The sequence below is a fragment of the Pristis pectinata genome, chromosome 3, assembly GCF_009764475.1.
Source record: "Pristis pectinata isolate sPriPec2 chromosome 3, sPriPec2.1.pri, whole genome shotgun sequence".
Lineage (NCBI taxonomy): Eukaryota > Metazoa > Chordata > Chondrichthyes > Rhinopristiformes > Pristidae > Pristis > Pristis pectinata.
The window spans coordinates 31240584-31262441 of record NC_067407.1 but is presented as its reverse complement, the minus strand read 5'-3'; the positions used below and the strand labels follow the sequence as shown (position 1 = coordinate 31262441).

The 21858-nt window shown below is 37.7% G+C and overlaps 1 protein-coding gene across 2 annotated transcripts in view; it reads right to left on the bottom strand.

Moving 5' to 3' along the window:
• Positions 1-21858, bottom strand: part of nrd1a (nardilysin a (N-arginine dibasic convertase)) — a 65955-nt gene that overhangs the window by 30150 nt on the left and 13947 nt on the right. For both annotated transcript variants that reach the window (XM_052013136.1, XM_052013137.1), the window contains exons 5-16: positions 20229-20302; positions 19986-20081; positions 19764-19886; positions 17414-17471; positions 16250-16323; positions 12619-12688; positions 10226-10303; positions 8630-8750; positions 7648-7706; positions 6683-6737; positions 6485-6589; positions 5159-5282 (exon numbers count right to left, since the gene is read on the bottom strand). In XM_052013136.1, coding sequence (XP_051869096.1) covers positions 5159-5282; positions 6485-6589; positions 6683-6737; positions 7648-7706; positions 8630-8750; positions 10226-10303; positions 12619-12688; positions 16250-16323; positions 17414-17471; positions 19764-19886; positions 19986-20081; positions 20229-20302 — 1037 coding nt within the window. The remainder of the gene's footprint in view (positions 1-5158; positions 5283-6484; positions 6590-6682; positions 6738-7647; positions 7707-8629; positions 8751-10225; positions 10304-12618; positions 12689-16249; positions 16324-17413; positions 17472-19763; positions 19887-19985; positions 20082-20228; positions 20303-21858) is intronic.

Sequence of the window (21858 nt, the reverse complement as noted above, 5' to 3'; positions counted from 1 at the left end):
GAAATTTGGAGCAACACACAAAATGCTGGAGGAACTCAGCAGGGCAGGCAGTATCGAAGGAGGGAAATGGACAGTCAACATTTCAGGTCGAGACCCTTCATCACGACAGGTATACTTTGAGTTCTGGAGTTTGTGCTGAGAAGCATTTGGGACCAGCCACCAGTGTTGAATATTCAAAGAAGTTCTGCTAGTTGGGATGTGCTACCATTGTAAATTATGTAATTCTGCAAAGTTACCTGTCTATGTTCAAAATATTAAGGTAGGTGATTATAGCCATTGAAACTGTAGTTAATCGTTATTTGTTATCTTTGTGTTTAAAAAGTATAAAGCATTGTGTTGGGAGATGATTCTAGATTCTTTCCAGAAGATCTATGTTAAATGAAATCCTTTTTTATCTCCCAATTACTGCTTCTGTATAGCTGAGTTTAGTCAGTCACAAGAGAGTAACAGAGTTGGGAAGTACCACAGACTTTACATATCAAGGCATGGGAGTGGACATATACTAAAGAGTTTTGCACAGAAAAACTCCAAGAGGAGCCAAATGGACAGACCTGGTCTGGAGGGAAGAGAGGAAAAAAAGTCAGAAATAAATATGGCATGTCAAGGTGGGGTAGGGATTGGGGGAAAGAGTGAGAAAGAGATGCCACAATTTGTTTCATCACTTTCACATTCCTAGCCCCATCCTTTCATTTTCACCCCTCCTCTACTATTTTCCTTTGCTGCACAAGTTTCTCTCTTCTCATTGTTTTCCCTCATGCTCCCTCTCTCATCCCCCACCACTCTCTCACCTACCAATCTTTCTCACCCCCTCCCTTAACTCTCTTTTTTATTTCTCAGTTCCACTATATCCTTTTCTCATCAAACACCAACCTCTCAAAAATAATGGAAAATTCTGAAACCACTCTACAGGTTAAAGGCAGCAGTTGTGGAAAGAGAAACATATTAACATAGATCAAAAGACCCTTTGTCAGAGTAATTCTAACAAAGCCATACAGCATAGAGATGGACCTTGTGGCCATCCCATCCATATCGATCTTTTTACACATCTACACAAATTCCATTTGCCCACAGTAGGTCCGTACCCTTCTATTCCTCACCTACTGAAGTGCCTATCTAAAAGTCTCTTAAACGTAGTAACTATATCCGACTTTTACATCGGACGAAGTGCTTGAAAGGCAGCTAAATGTTGCGCCTTTATTTAAGAAAGACTGCAAAGAAAAGCCTGGGAACTGCAGACCTGTGGGTCGAAGTTATTGGAGGAGATTCTGAGAGACAGAATCTACATGCATTTGGAAAGGCAAGGACTGATTAGGAATAGTCAGCATGGCATGGGAAATTGTGTGTCTCACGAATTTTTTTTTAATTTTTTAAATTTTATTTACAGCGTGGTAACAGGCCCTTCTGGCCCAACGAGTCTGCGCTGCCCATTTTAAACCCATATTAACCTACCCGTGTGTCTTTGGAATGTGGGAGGAAACCAGAGCACCCAGAGGAAACCCACGCAGACACAGGAAAACGTACAAACTCCTTACAGACAGTGACGGGAATCGAACCCCAATCACTGGCACTGTAACACATCGCGCTAACCACTATGCTACCGTGCTGAAATTGAGCTTCAGAAAGCTCAATTTGATAGAGCTTTTTGAAGAGGTGACCAAGAAGATAGATGAGGGCAGCGCAGTAGACATCATCTACATGCACTTCAGCAAGGCCTTTGACAAGGTACTGCATGATAGGCTGGTCTGGAAAGTTAGATCACATGGGATCCAAGGCATGCTGGCCAATTGAATACAAAATTGGCTTGATGGTAAGAGACAAAGGGTGGTTTTTCAGATGGAGGCCCGTTGGCCAGAGGTGTGCCAAAGTGATCAGTGCTGGGTCCACTGTTGTTTGTCATTTTTATTTATGATTTGGATGGATGAGAATGCAAGTCACATAACCATTTACAGATGACACTAAAATTGGTGGTATAGTGAACAGTGAAAAATGTTATCTAAGATTACAACGGGATCTTGATCAACTGGGCCAGTGGGCCAAGGAATCGCAGATGGAGCTTGATTCAGATAAATGTGAGGTGTTGCATTTTCTTAAGGCAAACCATGGCAAGACTTGCACAGTAAATGGTAGGGCCCTGGGGAATGTTGTAGAACAGAGAGAACTAGGGTTGCAGATACATAGTTCCTTGAAAGTGGCAACACACATATACAGGGTGGTGAAGAAGGCGTTCGGCACGCTTGCCTTTAATCACTCAGGATATTGAGTACAGGAGTTGGGACGTCACAATACAGCTGTACAAGACTTTGGTAAGGCCACATTTGGAGTAATGCCCAAGTTCTGGTCGCCCTGCTATAGGAACGATGTCATTATACTAGAAAGGGTACAAAAGGATTTAGAAGTATATTACCGGAACTGGAAGGTTTAAGTTATGAGGAGTGGTTGAATAGGCTAGGACTTTTTCCCCTGGAAGGAAGGAGGCTGAAGGGTGACCTTAAAGAGGTTTATAAAATTGTGACCAGCATAGACAAGGTGAATAGCCATAGTCTTTTCCATAGGGTAGAGGAGTCCAGAACTAGGAGGGCATAAGTTTGAAGTGAGTGGGAAAAGATTTAAAAGGAACCCGAGGAATAACTTCTTCAGAGAGGGCAGTGCATGTATGGAAAGAGCAATTAGAGGAAGAGGTGGAAGTGGGTACAATTATGACTTTTAAGACATTTGGACAGGTACATGGATGGGAAAGGTTTAAACGGATGTGGACCAAATACAGGCAAATAGGACCCGCTCAATTAGGCAACGTGGTCGGCATGGTAGAGTTGAACTGGAGGGTCTATTTTCCCTGTTGTATAGCTCTATAATTCTATGACTTCATGACCTCTTCTGGCAGCAAGTTCCAGATATTAACCACTCTCTGTAAAACAAAAACTTTCTCAATTCCCCTTTAAAACTCCTTCCTCTCACCTTAAACCAATGCCTTCTTGTTTTTGCTATCCCTACTATGGGAAAAAGATTCGTACTATCTACGCTTGGCATTCAGGATGAAGTAATCAATTGGATTCAACGTTGGCTTAGTTGTTGGTCCATTGTTGTTTCTCATCTATATTAATGATTTAGGTGATAATGTGGTAAACTGGGTCAGCAAATTTGCAGATGATACCAAAATTGCAGGCATAGTGGACAGTGAGGAAGGCTATCAAAGCTTACAAAGCAATCGGGATCAGCTGGGAACATGGGCTGAAAAACGGCAGATGGAATTTAATGCAAACAAGTGCGAGGTGTTGCACTTGGGAGGACAAAACAGGGTAGGACCTGCACAGTGAACGGTAGGGCACTGAGGTGTGCAGTAGAACAAAGGGCCCTGGAAGTATAGATTCATAATTCCTTAAAAGTGGCATCGCAGGTAGATAGGGTTGTAAAGAGAGCTTTCGGCACATTGGCCTTCATAAATCAGGGCACTGAGTACAGGAGGTGATATGTTATGTTGAAGTTATATAAGACGTTGGTGAGGCCAAATTTAGAGTATTGTGTGCAGTTCCGGTCACCTACCTACAGGAAAGATATCAATAAGCTTGAAAGAGTGCAGAGAAAATTTACAGGGATGTGGCCGGGACTTGAGGACCTGAGTTGCAGGGATAGGTTGAATAGGTTAGGACTTTATGCCCTGGAGCACAGGAGAATGAGGGGAGATCTTATAGAGGTATACAAAATTATGAGGGGTATAGACAGGGTGAATGCATGCAGTTTATTTCCCCCTCAGGTTGGGTGAAACTAGAACTAGAGGTCATAGGTTTAGGGTGAAAGGTGAAATCTTTCAAGGGAATCTGATGGGGAACTATTTCACTCACAGGGCGGTGCGTGCGTGGAACGAGCTGCCAGCGGAAGTGGTCGATGCGGCTTCAATTGTAACATTTAAGAGAAGTTTCGATAGGTACATGAATGAGAGGAGGTATGGAGGGCTATGGTCTGGGTGGAGGTAGATGGGGCTATGCAGAAAACCAGGCCGGCATAGACTAGATGGGCCGATGGGCCTGTTTCTGTGCTGTGGTGCTCTATGACTCTACCCTATCTTTGACTCCTACAATTTTATATACCTCTCAAGTCACCACTCTGCCCCCTTCACTCCAGGTAAAACAAACCCAGTCCTTACAATTCTCCTCATAACTGAAATCATCCAATCCAGGCAACATCCTGGTGAATCTCCCCTAGCACAACTACATCCTTGTTACCGTGTGGCGATCAGAACTGCAGACAATATTCCAAATGCGGTCCAACTAGCATTTCATAAGGTTGCAATATAACGTCCCAACTTTCACATTCTGTGCCCCGAACTAGGAAGGGAAGCATGCCATTTGCCTTCTTCACCATCCTATATACCCATATTGTCACTTTTATGGAACTATAGACTGGAATCCAAGGTCCCTCTGTTCATCGACATTCCTTAGTGCCCAACCATCTATTGTACATATCCTACCCCTATATGGCTTCCCAAAATACATCCCCTCGCACTTGCCAGGATTAAATTCCACCTGTCTTTGACCTGAAACGTTAACTCTATTTTTCTTTCCAGTGCTGCATAACCGGTTCACTGTTTCTACCATTTTCTGTTTTTATTTCAGATTTTCAGCATCTGCAGTTTTTTTAATCCTTTATTGATCCTCAAAAATAATCTGTATTCCACAGGTGCTCCAGTTGCCCCTCAGTTTAAGTAGCACAGAAATAGGAAACCCTTTAATTCAGCAGGCTAGGTCAGGTAACTGAAAACACTTACAACATCCAGGCAGGAAGGAGAGGAATGGTGGCTAAGGCCAATCATCGGTAGGGGCCTTCCTGAAGGACCCAACCGAACATGGATGGGTGGGAGGCTGATGTCAGAGGCAATGTGGTGGGCTGAATGTGGCCCCAGGTGAAGTTGTGACCTGTTTAGGAAGAACACTGGTTTATCGCCCTTTTAAACTCCTCAAAAAAATTCCTAGAAAATTGGATTACACTGATTTTATGAGATATTCTGAACAGTTTGTTCTGAAATGTTTCCTATTTCACTGGTTCAATTCCTATTGCCTCCAGATATACACATAACTACCAGCCTATTTCCTTACAAATTTCTAGCCTTCCCACAAAGCACTGAATGTTTACTCAGCTACATTCCTTTCATTTGACATTTTACCTTCAACATCATATGATGTCCCAAACCACTGCTCTTTTAGAGTGCATTTCCCTTCATTGTTGGGAGAAAGAAGAATCAAATTTGCTTTTTGTGGGATGAGTTGGGAAAAAGCAGCAGCAATAACCTGGAAAAAAGAATGATGTTTTAGCCAGAGACTTCCCCAAACACAGAGAGACTTAATCTACAGTATAATAAAGAAAATGCACACCTATATTACAACAAAATGATTTTAAATGTATTGAAACAGTGCGGTTTGTTCTGAGTGACACAACAAAATGGTTCTTTTTGTTTTTAATTCCAATAATTTATTGGAAAATTGTTTAAAAAGTGTGGTCTTTCCAAATTTTCAGCTGACTTTTTCCAGTTTACAAATAGACACTCCCCCAACTGTTCTGTGCATGCACACACAAACAATATTTTGAAGAATATTTTTTGAAAAAATGTACACTGCATATATTTTAAAATATTTGAGGTCCTGGCACAGCCATCAACACTCCTGTATATGTAATAGGTCTGATAACCCCAACTGCACTTTGTTCTGATAAAAAAAAATCGCCAAGTACTTCTCCAAGAAGCAAAAAAAAAATCTCTCTAGCTGGACTCAATCTCAAACTGCAGTACATAATCTCAAGCTGCAGTACGTAATAAATGTTGTTTCATGTTATGTGTAAATGCAACTTAAATCCTTGAAGGGGTTCATAAACCAAAAATTATAGCACCTCTGCAAAGCAAAAGCTTTACTTATTGTTTCCCAACAGACAGATGAAGCCAGAGGACTACTGTGTTTGAAACTACTCACATTAGACTCTTCCCAGCTAGACATTTTCCTACAAAATATCTAAATCTTCAGCCTCCAGAATAGCAAATATACTATATACACCAAATGAACCAATCTTTTACAAAATTATTTCAGATGTTTCAAGAGAAATAGAAAATCACTTTACAGGCAATGGATGAGAAGAAAAAGTTGTGAAAACAAAATATATCCTCCATGACATTCAGTGTATTAGATCACATGCAAGAATAACTCCATGGGGTCTTTTCTATATATTGCTTTGTAATGTGCATCTTCAGTGCGTAAATGCAATTAATATGCTCATTTGAAAGATTCTGCCAAGTTATTGAAACTGCAGTTTTCGATGGAGGGAAAAAAAAATCACTGCCTAACCCCAATGCCAATTTCAAGGAGTGCTCCATAAAAGTTTTAAAGTAGTATTACAGTTGAGGACTTTTCACATTCAACCATTGTAAAAAGGCAATTTCTCCCAATAGTTCATTCTGCAGCATTATTATTAGATACTAAATAATTACTGCCATAATATTTACCTCTGGCTTGTACTCAAACAGTAATTGGTCTCCAGTGAGAAAATCTTCTTTTTTAAAAAGCTGCATATTTTCACAGACATTTTCTACAAAATCAATGGGATCAGTCTAAGGGGAAAAAAAATCAAAAGGTGAAGATTGTATCTCTATTACTAATTAATTAGCAAAAACTAAAGAGTGAGAAAAAGAGGCAATCTATACCTGCTCCTGGTAATGGAATTCATTATCTTCAATCTTTTGAATCTCTTTATAAATTCTGGTTAGAAAAGTAAAAAATCATCAGGTAATTAACAAATGTATTTATTACTCCAAACAACACAAAGTAAAACAACTTTAAACGTTTAGTAGATATAGACAGCTCCAAATGTGGTACTAAAGTATGTAAACAGAAAGTTCTAGGCTCAGTCCTTTGTCTTTACTGAGTTAAAGCTGAACCTTGGGAGAAAGCTGCCATGGTTCTTAATTGCTACCCTCTGCTGAAAAGTGATACAAAGGCAAATACAAATTTGGGTTTAGAAAAGATAACCAATATCAGAGGTTTAAATTACAAGAAACCTGGTTATTTTGCCTTAGAAACCTATTGCATGTAAGTTTCACAAGCATACAATAAAGTAATGCACAGGAAAGATAATTCAAGAATTTTATTTCAAATTAAAATATAACAAAGAAAAACTGACAAAAGGCTCTTCCTCACTGAAACTGTAATAAAAGCTTCTAGATTTTATGGCAGGCTGGTGAAGTTATTCAAAGACAGTCAAATATTTGAAGTGGGTGGAGCACAGGTTGGTGTTTGGTATGGTAGATTAACAATTTTCTACTGGGTAGATGAAGTAGGATAGGGACTAGGACTCCTCAATTCTAACTATCAAAATGCTCTTCCCTTGCATCCATGAATGAGCATTGCATCAATGTTTCTCATAAAGATTAACACATTAAGGGTAGCCAGCAATGACAAATTGCACTGCAGCACTAGTTTCAGGAAAGCCAGCCAAAGATTAGTGGGGAGGAAAAAAAATGTCACTTTTTGATAATAAAGCAAAGTTAACGTTCATTCTGCATACATTTTCTTTTTCACATATGGAAGAACATCATAATGGCATGCAGAGGTTTCTGTGCATGTCTTAGGTGTTTAAATATAAAAGCCATAATATTGAAAGAAATATCACCTCTCCTGAGGACCAAGATTCTGTAACATTTTCATGTATTGAAACACAATATGTGCAACCTATATTAAAAATAAAACAAATGTCATTATACAGCAAACTAAATCAACTGCTATTTAAAAAGGTACAGATTTTGTGACTGGAAGAATAGTAAATCACTTAATCACATCATCATTGTGTACAACCAACTTCCACATAAACTATTAAACGCAGAAATCTGGAAATTGTGGTCATATTCTGCCACTCTACATGCAGGCTATTACATGATGCAATCAATGTAGAATTACTAACATGATGTGAAATTTCAGGGTTTTGTTTTCAAAAACACAAACATCACTAAGAAACAGTGAAAACATTAACTTTTCTGAAAAAGGTTTAGCTGAGTTTTTAAAAACAGCATACAAAATCATTATTACTGTCGAACAAACTCTCCAAGCTTGGAACAATTATCTTTACACCTGTGGTATGTAATTCCCTCAGAATATTTTTAAAATGTTACGATATTCAATTCCCATCATAATTCCATGTATGCCCCATTCACTATTTTGCTTTCTGTAAAGTGATAAAAGAGCGAATAACATTCTATGCTTTTTACTTCCAACTTTACAGTCTTCAATCACACCGAATGATCTGTTGTTGGATGTCACAGGTCACCTATAGATGGTGCCAAATAGGAAGCCAATTTAGAAGAAATAATCCTCCAGAGCCACTAAATCCATCTGGCTGGATTCCCTCTCAAAGCACCATAACCCCTAACCCTTATACCTACTCTCAAAAGGCTGGCAGCAAACAACATTCCTTTTCAGCTGACCACAAAACATGGGTCAGTGCTCAAATTGGCATTGAGAATAATTTGCCTTTGATTTAATAAAATTAGGAGACTACTGAAAATAATTCCTACTAGAGAGGAGAAAGGAGAAAAATATTTGCATGCAATATTAATATGAATGGAAATTAATAGCCAAACAATTACCACCGTCATTACCTCATAGAACTGCTGGTAGCCATCATCAGTTAACGTAATTGAGATGTTGAACACAGAATATGTTGAATTTTGTTCAAATCCAGTTTCACCATTTCCTCCAAATAAGGCAAGAGCTAAGCACCTAGAAACAAAACACTTACTTCAGTTGAGTTTGTGGAGACTAAAGATCTAACAAAAACAACTCCAACAAGGAAACAACACACAGATTAAGATCTTTGTCAAGTTTGGCCATGTTTGCTTAATTCAATTCCTCGGGTCTTCACGATTTCCACTAGGCCTAAATAAAGGCAGGCAGCAGCTGCTTTGACTTTGAGACAACATCATAATGCTTCCTGAATCAGTCTTTGGTCTTCAAACCAGAAGAGTGAGGAAGATGTTATTACCTTGTTTTGGCTTTGCAGGGCCAATTTAATTTGTGTCTTAATTTCCTTATTTGCCTTTAAGATTTTTTTTAAAAAGCTAGCCAGAATCTTGTCAGGGGCTTATTATGCAATACAAATGCCACTAACTTCATTGGCTCTAAAGGTTAAGAATGTAATCCTTTGTTTTCCATCTTGAAGCAAAGTAACAAAGCCATCTGGATTATCGAAATAAACTGAGAATGAATCATTGATAGCAATTTGGGCCATCATGGAAAGGGAAAAACAATGGAAAAGACACAAGAATATTACCAAAGATCATATGGCTACAATTATAAGAATAATTTGAAAATGAAAATCTTGCTTACTAGAACCAGATTCAGGGCTGACAATGAGGGATGTGACACTGATCAACTTTCAGCAAAGTTGCAAGAATACAGGTAATTGAGAAAGGTGAAGTCAGAAAAAAGATCGATTAAAAAGGCTGAATTTTCTATATTTTAAGAGTGCATTACCAAGTGCTAAAAAGAGGAATAAGGAATGAACAAGGTGGCTCATGTTGTCCCCCACAATTAAATAACTTCTCCCTGAACAGTATCAGAAGGAACAATAACTGGAGCGAAATGTTCATATGGAATTAGTATCCATTCATCAAAGTAGTACTTTTGGAAAAAAAAGGGGGAAAGTGTGTTAAAAGGACATGAGCAATATTTTGGAGTGGAAAAAATTTCAAAATTAGGCTCATATGCTCAAAAGGATTTCAAGCTTTCACATATTACAAAATAAAATGCAAGGAGTGAAATTTCTCTTTCCCAGTATTAAATTATCGCTTTAATTAATTGCATTTAAAAAGTTTCATCTAGAAATTCAATTATAGTCACCATGATTCCACACTGACTTCAAAGGAACCAATTTCAGAAGTGGAATACAGCATACAACCTCAACTCTAAAAGCATGTTTAATGCTAGTGACAGCAAATTAATTTCTTGATTTCAAATTACTTCATCCAAACCTATTTCAGTAGCATAGTGTCATAGTGTCTTGTGTTGCAAGGCAATGGCTTTATAACTTTTATATGGGAACCAAAAGCATCCTGAATCACACAACAAACAGGCAGATTTATCTTTCCACAGTAGCAGTTATGAGAATAACAGTAAAATTTAAACATTCGCCATGCATCATTAAGTCCCTCCAGTGGATTTTAAAAAATTTGACCTTCATAATGCCTAATACTTACTTTGTCCGAAGCAGGGACAGGATACTGCCTTTACCTTCATGTCCGATAAGCCACGATATATAATGGAGTGGCTTTATCCTGAAAAAAAGATTGTTAAAAATTGTAAATGTAGTAATATATGAAAGAACGATACTTAGATAAACCAAGACATGGCACCGAGAGAAGAAGGAACAACAGTTTGACATTCATGGTTGCAGGACCTTCAGATGAAATAGAGGGGGATTAAAAAAAGATGGCAACATTGATTAAAGATATAATCTGAGCTGTGAGAAGGGATGATTTATTAGAAGAACCTTCGAATGACATAGGAGACTGCAGATTCTGGTTTCAAACTGAAACATCAGCTGTCTATTTCCCTCCACAGATGCTGCCTAACCCGCTGAGTACCTCCTGCAGCTCTTTTTCTTTGCATCGAATGAACTATGCGAATTGAACTAAATAGTAAAAAAGAAAGAACAATCGCAAGATTGGAAGCGCAGTACAAACCACCAAACAGCCCAAGGGAGATAGAAAAGCAAATCTGTTAGCAAATTTCTGTCAGACATGAACACTAGGACAGTATAGTGGAGGATTTCATTTCACCACAATGTTAACTAGGATATGGTCAGTGTAAAAGAAACAAGGGGCACAGAATTCCTAAAATGCATTTAGGAGAGGATTTTTTTTGTAGGTAATATGTGGGAAGAGGGGAAGGTAGCAATTCGAGATTTACTTTGGGAATGAAGCTGACCTACAAGAGAACACTTGTACAATAGTGATCACAATGCAGTTAGATTTAACGTAATATGGTTTGGGAAAAGAACAAGGATAAAATAGGTTTTAAATTGCTGGATTGTTTTGCAAGGGTGGACTGGAAGCAACTATTAGAAGGTAAATCAATCTCAATACAATGGGAGGCATTCAAGGAGATCCAAGGGATTAAGGGTAAATATGATCTAACAAAGAAAACTAGCAGGACTACCAATTCTGGAGCACCCTGATAACAAGTCAAAAGGGGAAAAAAAGGAAGTTTATATTAGATGCAGAGCTTAATATACTAGCAGGCTTAAAAAAAGTGTAAAAAGCATAGGGGTGAAATTAAAATACAAATTAGGAAAGCAAAAAGAGGGCATAGAATAATACTGCCAAGTAAAATCAAAGAAAATATACAACCACATAAAAGGTGACAAATAAGGTAAGGGTAGTGCCCAAAAGGGACCAGAACGGTAGCATGTGAAGAGGCAGAATTAGGCAAGGTTCTTATTTGTGACCATCTTCCAAGCAGTAGGGAATGATGGCAAAGATCTAACTAAGAATGAAAGATTAGATGTGATAAACATAATTCAAGTATTAGGGAGTTTAGTAACTTTGAAAATGAATAAGTTGCCAGGGCTGGATAAAATATACCCACAGCTGTTGAAAGAAGGGAGGAAATCGCAGAGGACATAACCATTGTTTTTCAGTTCAGTCTGGCCAAAGGAGTAGTGCTCGAGGATTAGAGGCTAGTTATCGTCGCACTGTTGTTTAAAATGGGAAGAGGGGATATAAAACAAGTAATTACAGCTCAATTAGTTTAACTTCACTGATGAGCACATCAGTGAAATCAAGTCTAAGGAACAGTACAAACCTTTATGTAGAAAGAAAGATATTAATTGGACAGATTTGTTAAGGAAGGGCATGTTTGACCAACTTGATTGTTTAAGGACACAATAAGGAGGGTTGATGACATGAGTACGTGGACTTCAGCAAGGCTTTTGACAAAATTTCACATGGCTGACTGGTCTGTGGAATCCAGGGGAGAGTGAAACATTGGATCCAAAACTGGCTTGATCGTAGGAAGCAATGTAATGCTTGAAGGGCATTTTTGAGACTGGAACGCTATTAGTGGTGGGGTCCTACTGATCTCAGTACTCAGCACCTCACAAAGTAGGAGGTATAATTTAAAAAGTTCGCAAAGGATAAAAAAAAATCTGGCCATATAGTCGACAGCGTGAAAAGCTTTAAACTATAGGAAGATACACCTGGTCATAAAAACACAATAAGTTTTCCCTGTAGGACACTCTTGAGTATTCAGCCCCTACGTCCAGCCTAGGAATAGGACAAGAAGCAATGCATATTAAACGCAAAGCTCATCTTCCAAGGGTTTAACATTGCAATAATCAAAAGTTGCCTGTACTTTGGGAAATGTACTTGTCAGGTAATGCAGGCAACCGCAAATTATTGGGGGTTTGGGGGGGGGGGGGGGGGGGGTGGTGGTGGTGGCAGCAGGAGGGAAAGGGGTTGTGTTCATAGAAAACAGCCCATTTCAGGCAGGTAAGCCATCAGAAAAAAAAGTAAGTAAATTCACATGTAACACTCACAATTTATTATATTGAAGTGCCTTAAAAAATATATTTTATAATACAATTCTATACCTGTAATACTGTTTCTGAGGTGGCAGTGCCCATGTTATATTCAGAGAGTGAACATTCTTCACAGGGACAACTGTAAAATAATGATATTTTTTTTTCGAAAGTCTTTCTTTTTCAATCTTTTTATTAGTTTTCGAATTAATACAGATTAATATATCAATGTTTATACATGTAATACAAAGAGATCAGGAGAACAATCATGACGTTGGTAATCATTAAGTATAAAAAAACCTGTAGATCCAACGATCTGTTAGTGAATGAATATAATATAAAAGAAAAAGATTTATTATAAAATATAAAAGAAAGAAAAAACCCCAAAACAATAAGAAAAATTATAAACAATATATCAAACGAAAACTAAGCGAAAGAAAAAAATATTCAAAAAAAAACTGGACTAAAATTTCTCAATAGGAACAGAGCAATATTATGTCGTCAACTCCGTTCCTCTAAATTGAAAGATTATAAGGCGAAATATTGAATAAATGGACTCCAATCTTCCTCAAATTTAAGCGAAGGATCAACAGTACCACTCCTAATTTTTTCCCAAGTTTAAACATTATATAGTTTGAGAGAACCATTGAAAAGTAGTAGGGGGTATTGGATCCTTCCATTTAAGCAAAATGGATCATTTGGCCATTAAGGTAACAAAGGCAATCATACGGTTAAAGGAGGCAGATAAATGGCCAGATTCTATCCTTGGTAAACCAAAAATCGCAGTGATAGGATGAGGTTATAAATCAATCTTCAATACATTTGAAATAATGTTAAAAATATCTTTCCAATATTTTTCCAAAAGAGGACAGGACCAAAACATATGTATCAAAGAAGCCACATTCGATTTACATCTGTCACATACAGTCTTGACTTCATTCAACCATAAATATCTATTTCAATTGCATCAAGACATACATTTAAAACTTGTGATGCATTTGCTGTATGATTGAGAATGATATCAACACAGTGATCTTAACTGAAATGCTTCTGTGTGAAGGAAGCACTTTATGTTTGGGATCTATTTTATTTAATTGCACTTCAAATACAGATTCAGTGATAGCCATCAAAACAGCACAAGCTCATCAGAGTTAGAATGCACAAATTCTCTAAGGATTTAACACCAAGGCTTAAAAAAAATTATTTCAACTTCACAAATCTATTTCTTTTATCCAAGTTAATTTGTCCAGAAAAATTACATATTATTCTTAAATGACACTCAAAGAAAAAGGATCTTTTGCTTCCCCTTGTAAATGGCTCTTTAAGGTGATTCAAAAGCAATAAAACCATATTTAAAAAAAGCACAAACTGAAATTAGACAAGGCCCTTGAGGAATTTAAAGGAATCAGGCAAAAAAACCTGAAGAATTAGGATGGCTAAAAGGGCCGTGAAATGCCCTTGGCAAGTAGGATTAAGGAGAATCCCAAAGCATTTTATATGTACATGAAGAGCTAGGGAAAGGGTAGGTCCACTCAAGGACAAAGGAGGAAATTTAAATGTAGACTCAAAGAAAGTGGGAGAGGTCCTTAATGAGTACTTTGCATTAGTATCCATCAATGAGAAGGATAAAGATGATTGCGAGATCAGGGAGGGGTATGTTGATATTCTAGGGCACGTCGACATTGAGGAGGCGGTGGCGGCGTTGAGTCTCTCAAAGAACACTAAAATGGATAACTCCCCAGGATCTGATCCCAAGATAGTGAGCAAAGCAAGGGAGGAGATTGCTGAGACCTTGACAGAGACCTTTGTATCCTCTTTAGCCATGGGCGAGGTCCCAGAAGACTGGAGAACAACCAATGTTGTTCCTTTGTTTAAGAAGGTCAATAGAGATAATCCAGGCCTGGTAGGGAAATTACTGAGAAGATTTTTTAGGGACAGGATTTCCTCGCATTTTAAAAAAAAGCATAGACTTAATGGGGATATTCAGCACGGTTTTGTGAGGGGGAGGTCCTGTCTCACAAACGTGATTTGAGTTTTTTAATGACTGATGAGAGTAGGACAGTGGATCTAGTCAACATGGCCCTTAATAAAGCATTTGACAAGGTCCCTCATAGTCTATAGGTCCAGAAAATTAAGCCACATGGGATCCACAGTGAGTTGGATACAGCATTAGCTTCATTATGGATGACAGTGGGTAGTGGTGTTCCACAAGGATCAGTGCTGGGATCTCTGTTGATTGTAAAATGATTTGGATTAAATGTAGATGGTCTGATTAGTAAGTTTGCAACAACACGAAAGTTGAAGTTGTGGGTAGTGAGGAAGGTTGTCAAGGGATACAGCACAATATAGATCAGTTGGAAATATGAGGGATAAAAAGGCAGATGGAATTTAATCTGGACAAGTGTGAGGTGATGAAGTCAAATGCAAGAAGGGAGGTCAAATTCAAGAAGAAAGCACACAGGAAATGGCAGGACCCTTAGGAACATTAATGTATAGAGGGATCTTTGAAAGTCCATAGCTCCCTGAAAGGGACAACACAAGTGGATAGGGTGGTAAATAAGACATACAGCATGCATGCTTAGTCAGGGCACTGAGTACAAAAGTTATTAAGTCATATTGCAACTGTATAAAATTTTAATTAGGCCACATTTGGAGTATTTTGACACCAGTCCTCACTGAGGGGTCAGCAGTAGAATGGGTGAGCAGTTTCAAGTTCTTGGATGTCAACAGCTCAGAGGATCTACCCTGGACCTAACACAATGATGCAATCACAAAGGTGGGACACCAGCTGCTCTACCTCATTAGGAGCTTGAAGAGATTCAGTATGTCACCAAAGACTTTTGCAAATTTCTATATAGATGTACGGTGGAGAGGTCTGACTGGTTGCATCACAGCATGGTACCAAGGCTCCAATGCACAGGATCACAAAAGGCTGCAGAGGGTTGTAGAGTCAGCCAGCTCCATCATGGGCACAACCCTTCACAACATTGAGGACATCTTCAAAAGGCAGTGCCTGGATGGTGAGGGTTCTTAGTGATGGATGCCGCCCTCTTCTAGTTACTACTATTGGGGAGGAGGTGCAGGAGCCTGCAGACCCAATTTAGGAACAGCTTCTTCCCCTCCATCATCAGATTTCTGAACAGTCCATGAACTACTTCATTATTCCTTGTTTTTTTTTGTACTATTTATTTGGTGATTTATGGTAATATCATATCTTTGCACTATACTGCTGCCGCAAAACAACAAATTTCACGACATACAAGTCAGTGATAATAAACCTGATTCTGATTCTATTTCGTGCATTTCTGGTTGCCGCACTATAGGAAAGATGTGGAGGCTTTGGTGAGGGTGCAGTAAAGGTTCACCAGGATATTGCCTGGACTGGGGTGTATTAGTTACAAGGAGAGGTTGGACAAACTTGGATTGTTTGCTCTGGAGCTTCAGAGGCATATGAACGGGCATGGGATAGAGGAATACAGATCGTGTGCAGGCAGATGGGATTAGTTAGACTGGCTTCATAGTCACTGCAGATGTGCTGGGTCGAAGAACCTGTCAGTGTGCGTTTCTGTTCTATATTAGTGTTCAATGCTTTTATGTACTCAAACTATCTACATTGGTGCAAACTCAATTATTTGATATATCCACTAAGAACCCTTAAAGTATTGCAAAAGAACATTAAATTAATTTCCAATAGTGCACGTACCTCTATAAAGTTTATTAAAAGCAGGTGTATCAAAGGGATCCCCGACATCAGAAAAATCTGGTTTGGGAAGACCACTTCATGCGAGAAACAAACATTAGGAGAAAGTACATATTTATTTGTAACATTTTTCCAAAAGTGAGCACTAAGAATTATATTCCTCTGCTTTACAAGTACATTCCAAAATCAAAAATTAAATTACCCTTTGAATATGCAATGTATGATCATAATAATATGATAAACCAAAATCTATTCTTGCAGAGTGCAAGTCATTCTTTAAATTTACATTAAAAATTTCTTAGGCTTTCCCAAATAGCTCAAATCAAATCCAATGGTGAGGCAAATGATGCAGACCAGGGAAATCACAGGTTCAGAACTTAATAATACTGATTTTGCTAATCTCATTTTAGGTGATGTTAAGGCAGCAGTGAGTAACAAACAGCAAGCTGCACACTCACCATTCACCTACCCAACAACATCCTGTGCACAGCCCTTTCACCAAAAGCCATGCCAAGGAAATAACCACAGCACAGCACACAAAATTACCACTGAACCAATGGATGGTTCAACTGCTGTTCAAAAGACACAGCGAGGTGGGTTTTGTAAATGTGCTGTTCCTGGATATATGGGCACTGAGATAACCCCGTGTTGTTCAGAACATCTACACACAGGGCCTTCACACCAGAAATGTACACCTAGCCCCCTGAAATGCTTTGACATTCAGTAAAGAGCCACTCCAGTCATGAGGAGCTGTGTGAAAAAAGGTAGTCAGAACGCTGGTGAGACTTCTTTAAAAAGGTTGAGGACTACTGTATTTGTGTGAAGAGGGGAGAAAAGAGAGGAACAATAAGCAACATTCCTGTTTCTGATCACCAAGCATTGAACCCTATAGAACAGAGCAATATTTGGTGTTGATTGGATTAGGTACATCAAGTATACCCACAGTCAACTTGTTTGGAAAAGTTCACTGTCAAGACTCATGCATGAATATAAATCATCTGACTTAAGTACTAAAGGTTAACTACTACCCATGGAAATGACAGTCCAAGAAGCCAATATTTTTGAATTTGTAAGAAAAATACTTGGAAAAACCAATGCACAAATTTTTCTTAAAATCTAAAAACGTTTGCAATGAAATACTGTAATAATACATAGAACAGCTCCTACTTGTTTGGTATTTGAGAAAAAATTTCCTTCACCCAAGCTTCTAAAGTATCCAGGCTTTCTGCAATTGTTAAAAGGAAATTAGCATTAGATGAACCAACCACATTCTACATTCACCAAAATTGTTCCAAATTAAAGTTTACATTGACTGTTAGAAATCACTGATGTACCCATGAAATTCAAGAATGTATATCTACATCTATTACTTTCTTACAAAATTGACAGGTGTTTTTTTAAAAACAATTTCCATTCATACTGTATTGAACATTACAAAATATCCCAAGACATTTCACAGAAGCATTAACCGAAATTTGATTCCAAGCCACACATAGGGGCAGACAACCAAAAGCCTGGTCTGAGAGAAAGGTTTTGGACATGTCTTCATTTGGAAGGAATTCCAATCAGTTCTGATAGTTTAATTATTGCTGATGAGGGTAAAGATATTAAATTTAGTATGAACAAGAATCCAGATATCAGGAAGGTTATATGGCTGGAGGAGTTTAAATAGATCCAAAGGAACAAGACAATGAAGGGTGTGAAAACAAGGATGAGGATTTCATAATCAAAATAACAAATTATGTCCTGTTGTATTGAACTGCAATAATTTCTGTCAATCAAGCTATGAATCTTCAGTCTTGCACAGGAGACAATATTTAATCCTGTCAAAACAGAATCTCCATTTTAAAGGGAAGCAGAAACCCCCACCTCACTCCCATGTTTGAGATTTGCAATTCACAATCCCTTTCTTCAATATCTTGAAGGACCTCAATTGTTATTGCTTTAAAATTTCTTAATATTTCTAGATACTTATGCAATATATTACTTGGTTGCTTGTAGACAATGCAAGTCAAAGTGTAGGCTTCAGAGCAGATCAGGTTAACAAGCTCAGGATTACCGAGCAAGAAAACATGGGAATAATTTGGTCACATCTTACTGCTATTATAACTGTACTTTGTTTATAAAGTATCTTCCAAAGATTTTTATCAAAAAATTGATAATCTATATTTGTATATACTTATCTGCTTTTCCATTATAAATGTCTATGCCCACATTTATCATTTGCAGTTTACCTTGTAAACCTATCATACTAATTTTGCTGGAGTGCACATTGACATCAATGATAATGTACGCTCACCTTTCACTCAGGTAAAGTTGATCCTCCCCAAGGGAACTTGCATAAACCACTGGGAGGATTTTGCACTGGTGTATGCAAATCTGGAAATTGCTGGACAGCAGACTGCACTTCAACACTGCACAGCTCAAGAAATTCATTGTGCAAAAGCAACTTGGACTAGATGTTCTACAATTCATACTCACCAGAGAATTCTGTACCAGAAGGTACAAAGAGTATCCTCCCATTGATTTCAATAGAAAGGAACAGCCTTCAACAAGAGTTTGCTGATTTAAAAAGATTTTTGGATAAGTTTTTAGTTCAGAAATATTGTTTATATCTTTCCAAGATTTTTTTTAAATTTCTGCTTGGCTAGTCAATTTATATAAATTAAGGTGTTTTTAATGTTTTAGGTTTTTAAGTTTGAGATTAGGTTTCTTAATTTATTGGGCTGGATCTTGCATGAACCAATCCACATGACTTCTTCACAACTATCCCCCGTGCAACCTCCATGGCTATGCTAACCTCTCATAGCCCCAAGGAATCTACCATATTTGAGGCCTTTAGCTGCAGTCCCCAAGATGCCACTATCATAGGCATGTGTCACTGTTTTCAAATCTAAAAACAGCTTGATTAGATCTTACTAATTAACAATGCATGAATTCATAAGTGACCAGATTAAAAAACCACAAATGCAATGTATAATAAACAAAAACATAATCTGAATTTCTACTAGGGTTGCCACTTGGGTGGCATAAAGCTGAGGGTCCAAATGCCATTGTTGATTTAGTTGCAGTGTGCAGAGATGGGAGTTGAAGATGCAGTGAAGATCAGAGGGTGAAGGTTCCCTGTAGAACTGCTGCACACCTCAGAGCTTGAACTAGCCAATTTCAAATTCAGTGATTTTTTTTGGTTTTCTTTAATGCTTAAGATATTTTTAGCTATCTTAAAAATTAAAATCGTCACAGCTCTGGCTAAAACAATAACCAAGTAGTTGAACTTTTCATTCATTTTGCGTGCAGGACTTCTGATGTTCCTTACAGCATGGAATGCATCCAGGCTCTCACTGTTGTTGGTGCAAAGGTATATTGGAGAATAACAAATTTATGTGAAGTTTCTAAAATAAATTATCATATAGTGAATAGATTACAACATCATATGGTACTTACACAACTAATCAAAGAATCACAACTGTATGATACAAAATCAGATGTAAAATACAAGTGAAAAATGAATATTCACCTTTTGATTGGACAGCCAGAGTCATGTATTGAGCAGAGTAATGACGCTTCCAAAACTCTTTAAGTCTAGCATAGGTATCAATGTTCTTCTCTTTTGGTACATGTTTCAAAGTCTGGGAATTTCCTGTTGATATTACAAATAAATATGAATCAATGCACTGTAAAAGCAAAATTAAGATATTTTGGATGGATAAGCAAGATAGTATAAAAACAGACATCTTACCCCAAAAGAATTTTCCCATAGGATGACCAGGTCTAGCAAGACTTCCAAATAATAATTCTTTTCTACTCGAATCAGATGGCATAGCAAGCTGAAACTCTGAAGAAAAACATTAAGCATTTTTTTTAATATAAAGTATTACATTCCTTTAAAATTACCAAAAATGATATTTAATGAGGCATCGTTGGCCCCGAGTTCAAAAGACTTAAACCAGAAAAAAACGTATGTAGTGAAATGGTACTTTACCACTATCCACAGTCTCTACTTCCCTGTCAATGGTGTCTTGGATCATTAAGGGGCCAATGAAAAATTGTGCCCATCTGAAAGAAATGCACATTGAGACAGGTTTCTTATTACGAAAGCAAAGGTTTCTGAAGAAGTGATGGCAAAACTACCTGTGCTCACCATCATTATTCCATGAAACTGACAGCAATGTTAAGATTTCCACTAACATGAAAATCAACATTTCTGGCATGAATTTGCACAAGCCAGCAAACAGAAATTTGCACAAGCCAACTGGCAGAATCTGGACTCCTCATGAAGCTCACCGTGTCATACCCTGTAGTTGAATAACAAGCTTGTCAGAGAATTGCACAGCAGATCAAACAAGGTGCCATTGATTTTAATTGATGGGAACAATTCAAACAAGCTCCGGTATGAAATTGGTAATTTGGAAATTCAGAAATTCTTTCACAGGTTATTATTTGAAAAGTACTTCTAAGTCTTCCCAACAAAAGTTTTGGAAATATTTAATGGCTCATTATTTTCATTTTGGAGTGCTTTATAAGTTGTTTTAAAGCAGCTTTTCGATCTTTAATGGTTAACATTTTTTATTTACAGTTTTAAAAGTTTTTGATCTGTTCAGAAAAATCCAAATTGTTTTAAAATGATTTAAGAATTTGGGTAAGTGGAGGTTGTTACTCAGCTATCAAACTTTCTTCCAATGTTTAGAGGAAAAAGGAGTTTCAGCTACTCCATGTATGGCATGCCCAAGACACAGAAAACCTTGCCTCAGAAAACTTTACCCACAATTTCATCAGTGCATACTCAGAAGATCATTAATGAAAAGCTTGTATTTTTTTTTAGACTGATCTGGAGAGAGCTGGCTCGTCATTGACCACATAATCCATCCCAATATCTCTGCTGTTAATAAATTCAAAGGAGAAATTTCAGAAACATATCGAGAGATTATTGGCAACAGGTGTAATATTAGAAAAGGAAACCTGAATGTCACCCTTGAGACTAAAACCATCATAAACTGGTCATAATCACTGAGATAGCACAAAATAAAGGTTGGACATGTACATAAAATCAAGACAGAAACTGGAATATCCTTAATTTTTTGGAAAATAATTTCAACTTAAAACATCTAATTTGAAGTAATTGTAAGAAGCACACACATAAAACCAGTCTTTAAAGCAAAATGGTTGATAAGCAGTCATTGTGGCTTGGTACAACATCAAGTCTCACATTTTATGCAATGAAGCATATCTTCTGTTTTCTTTACAACAGTACTGATTCATAAGTACCCATGAGTCACCCCAAACCACAGATTATGCTGAATGCGGCTGCAAGACTGCATGCCCTAAGGAAGGAAACACTGCCAGCAACTGGATTTCAGCATTTATCAGTGATAGTGTTTTTTTTTGGTTTATTATTGTCACTTGTACCAAGGTACAGTGAAAAACTTGTCTTGCATTCTATTCATACAGATCAATTCATTACACAGTGCATTGAGGTAGTACAGGGTAAAAACAATAACAGAATACAGAGTAAAGTGTCACAGCTACAGGGAAATGCATTGCAGGTAGACAATAAGGCGCAAGGTCATAACAAGGTGGTGCAAGGTCATAACAAGGTGGTGCAAGGTCATAAC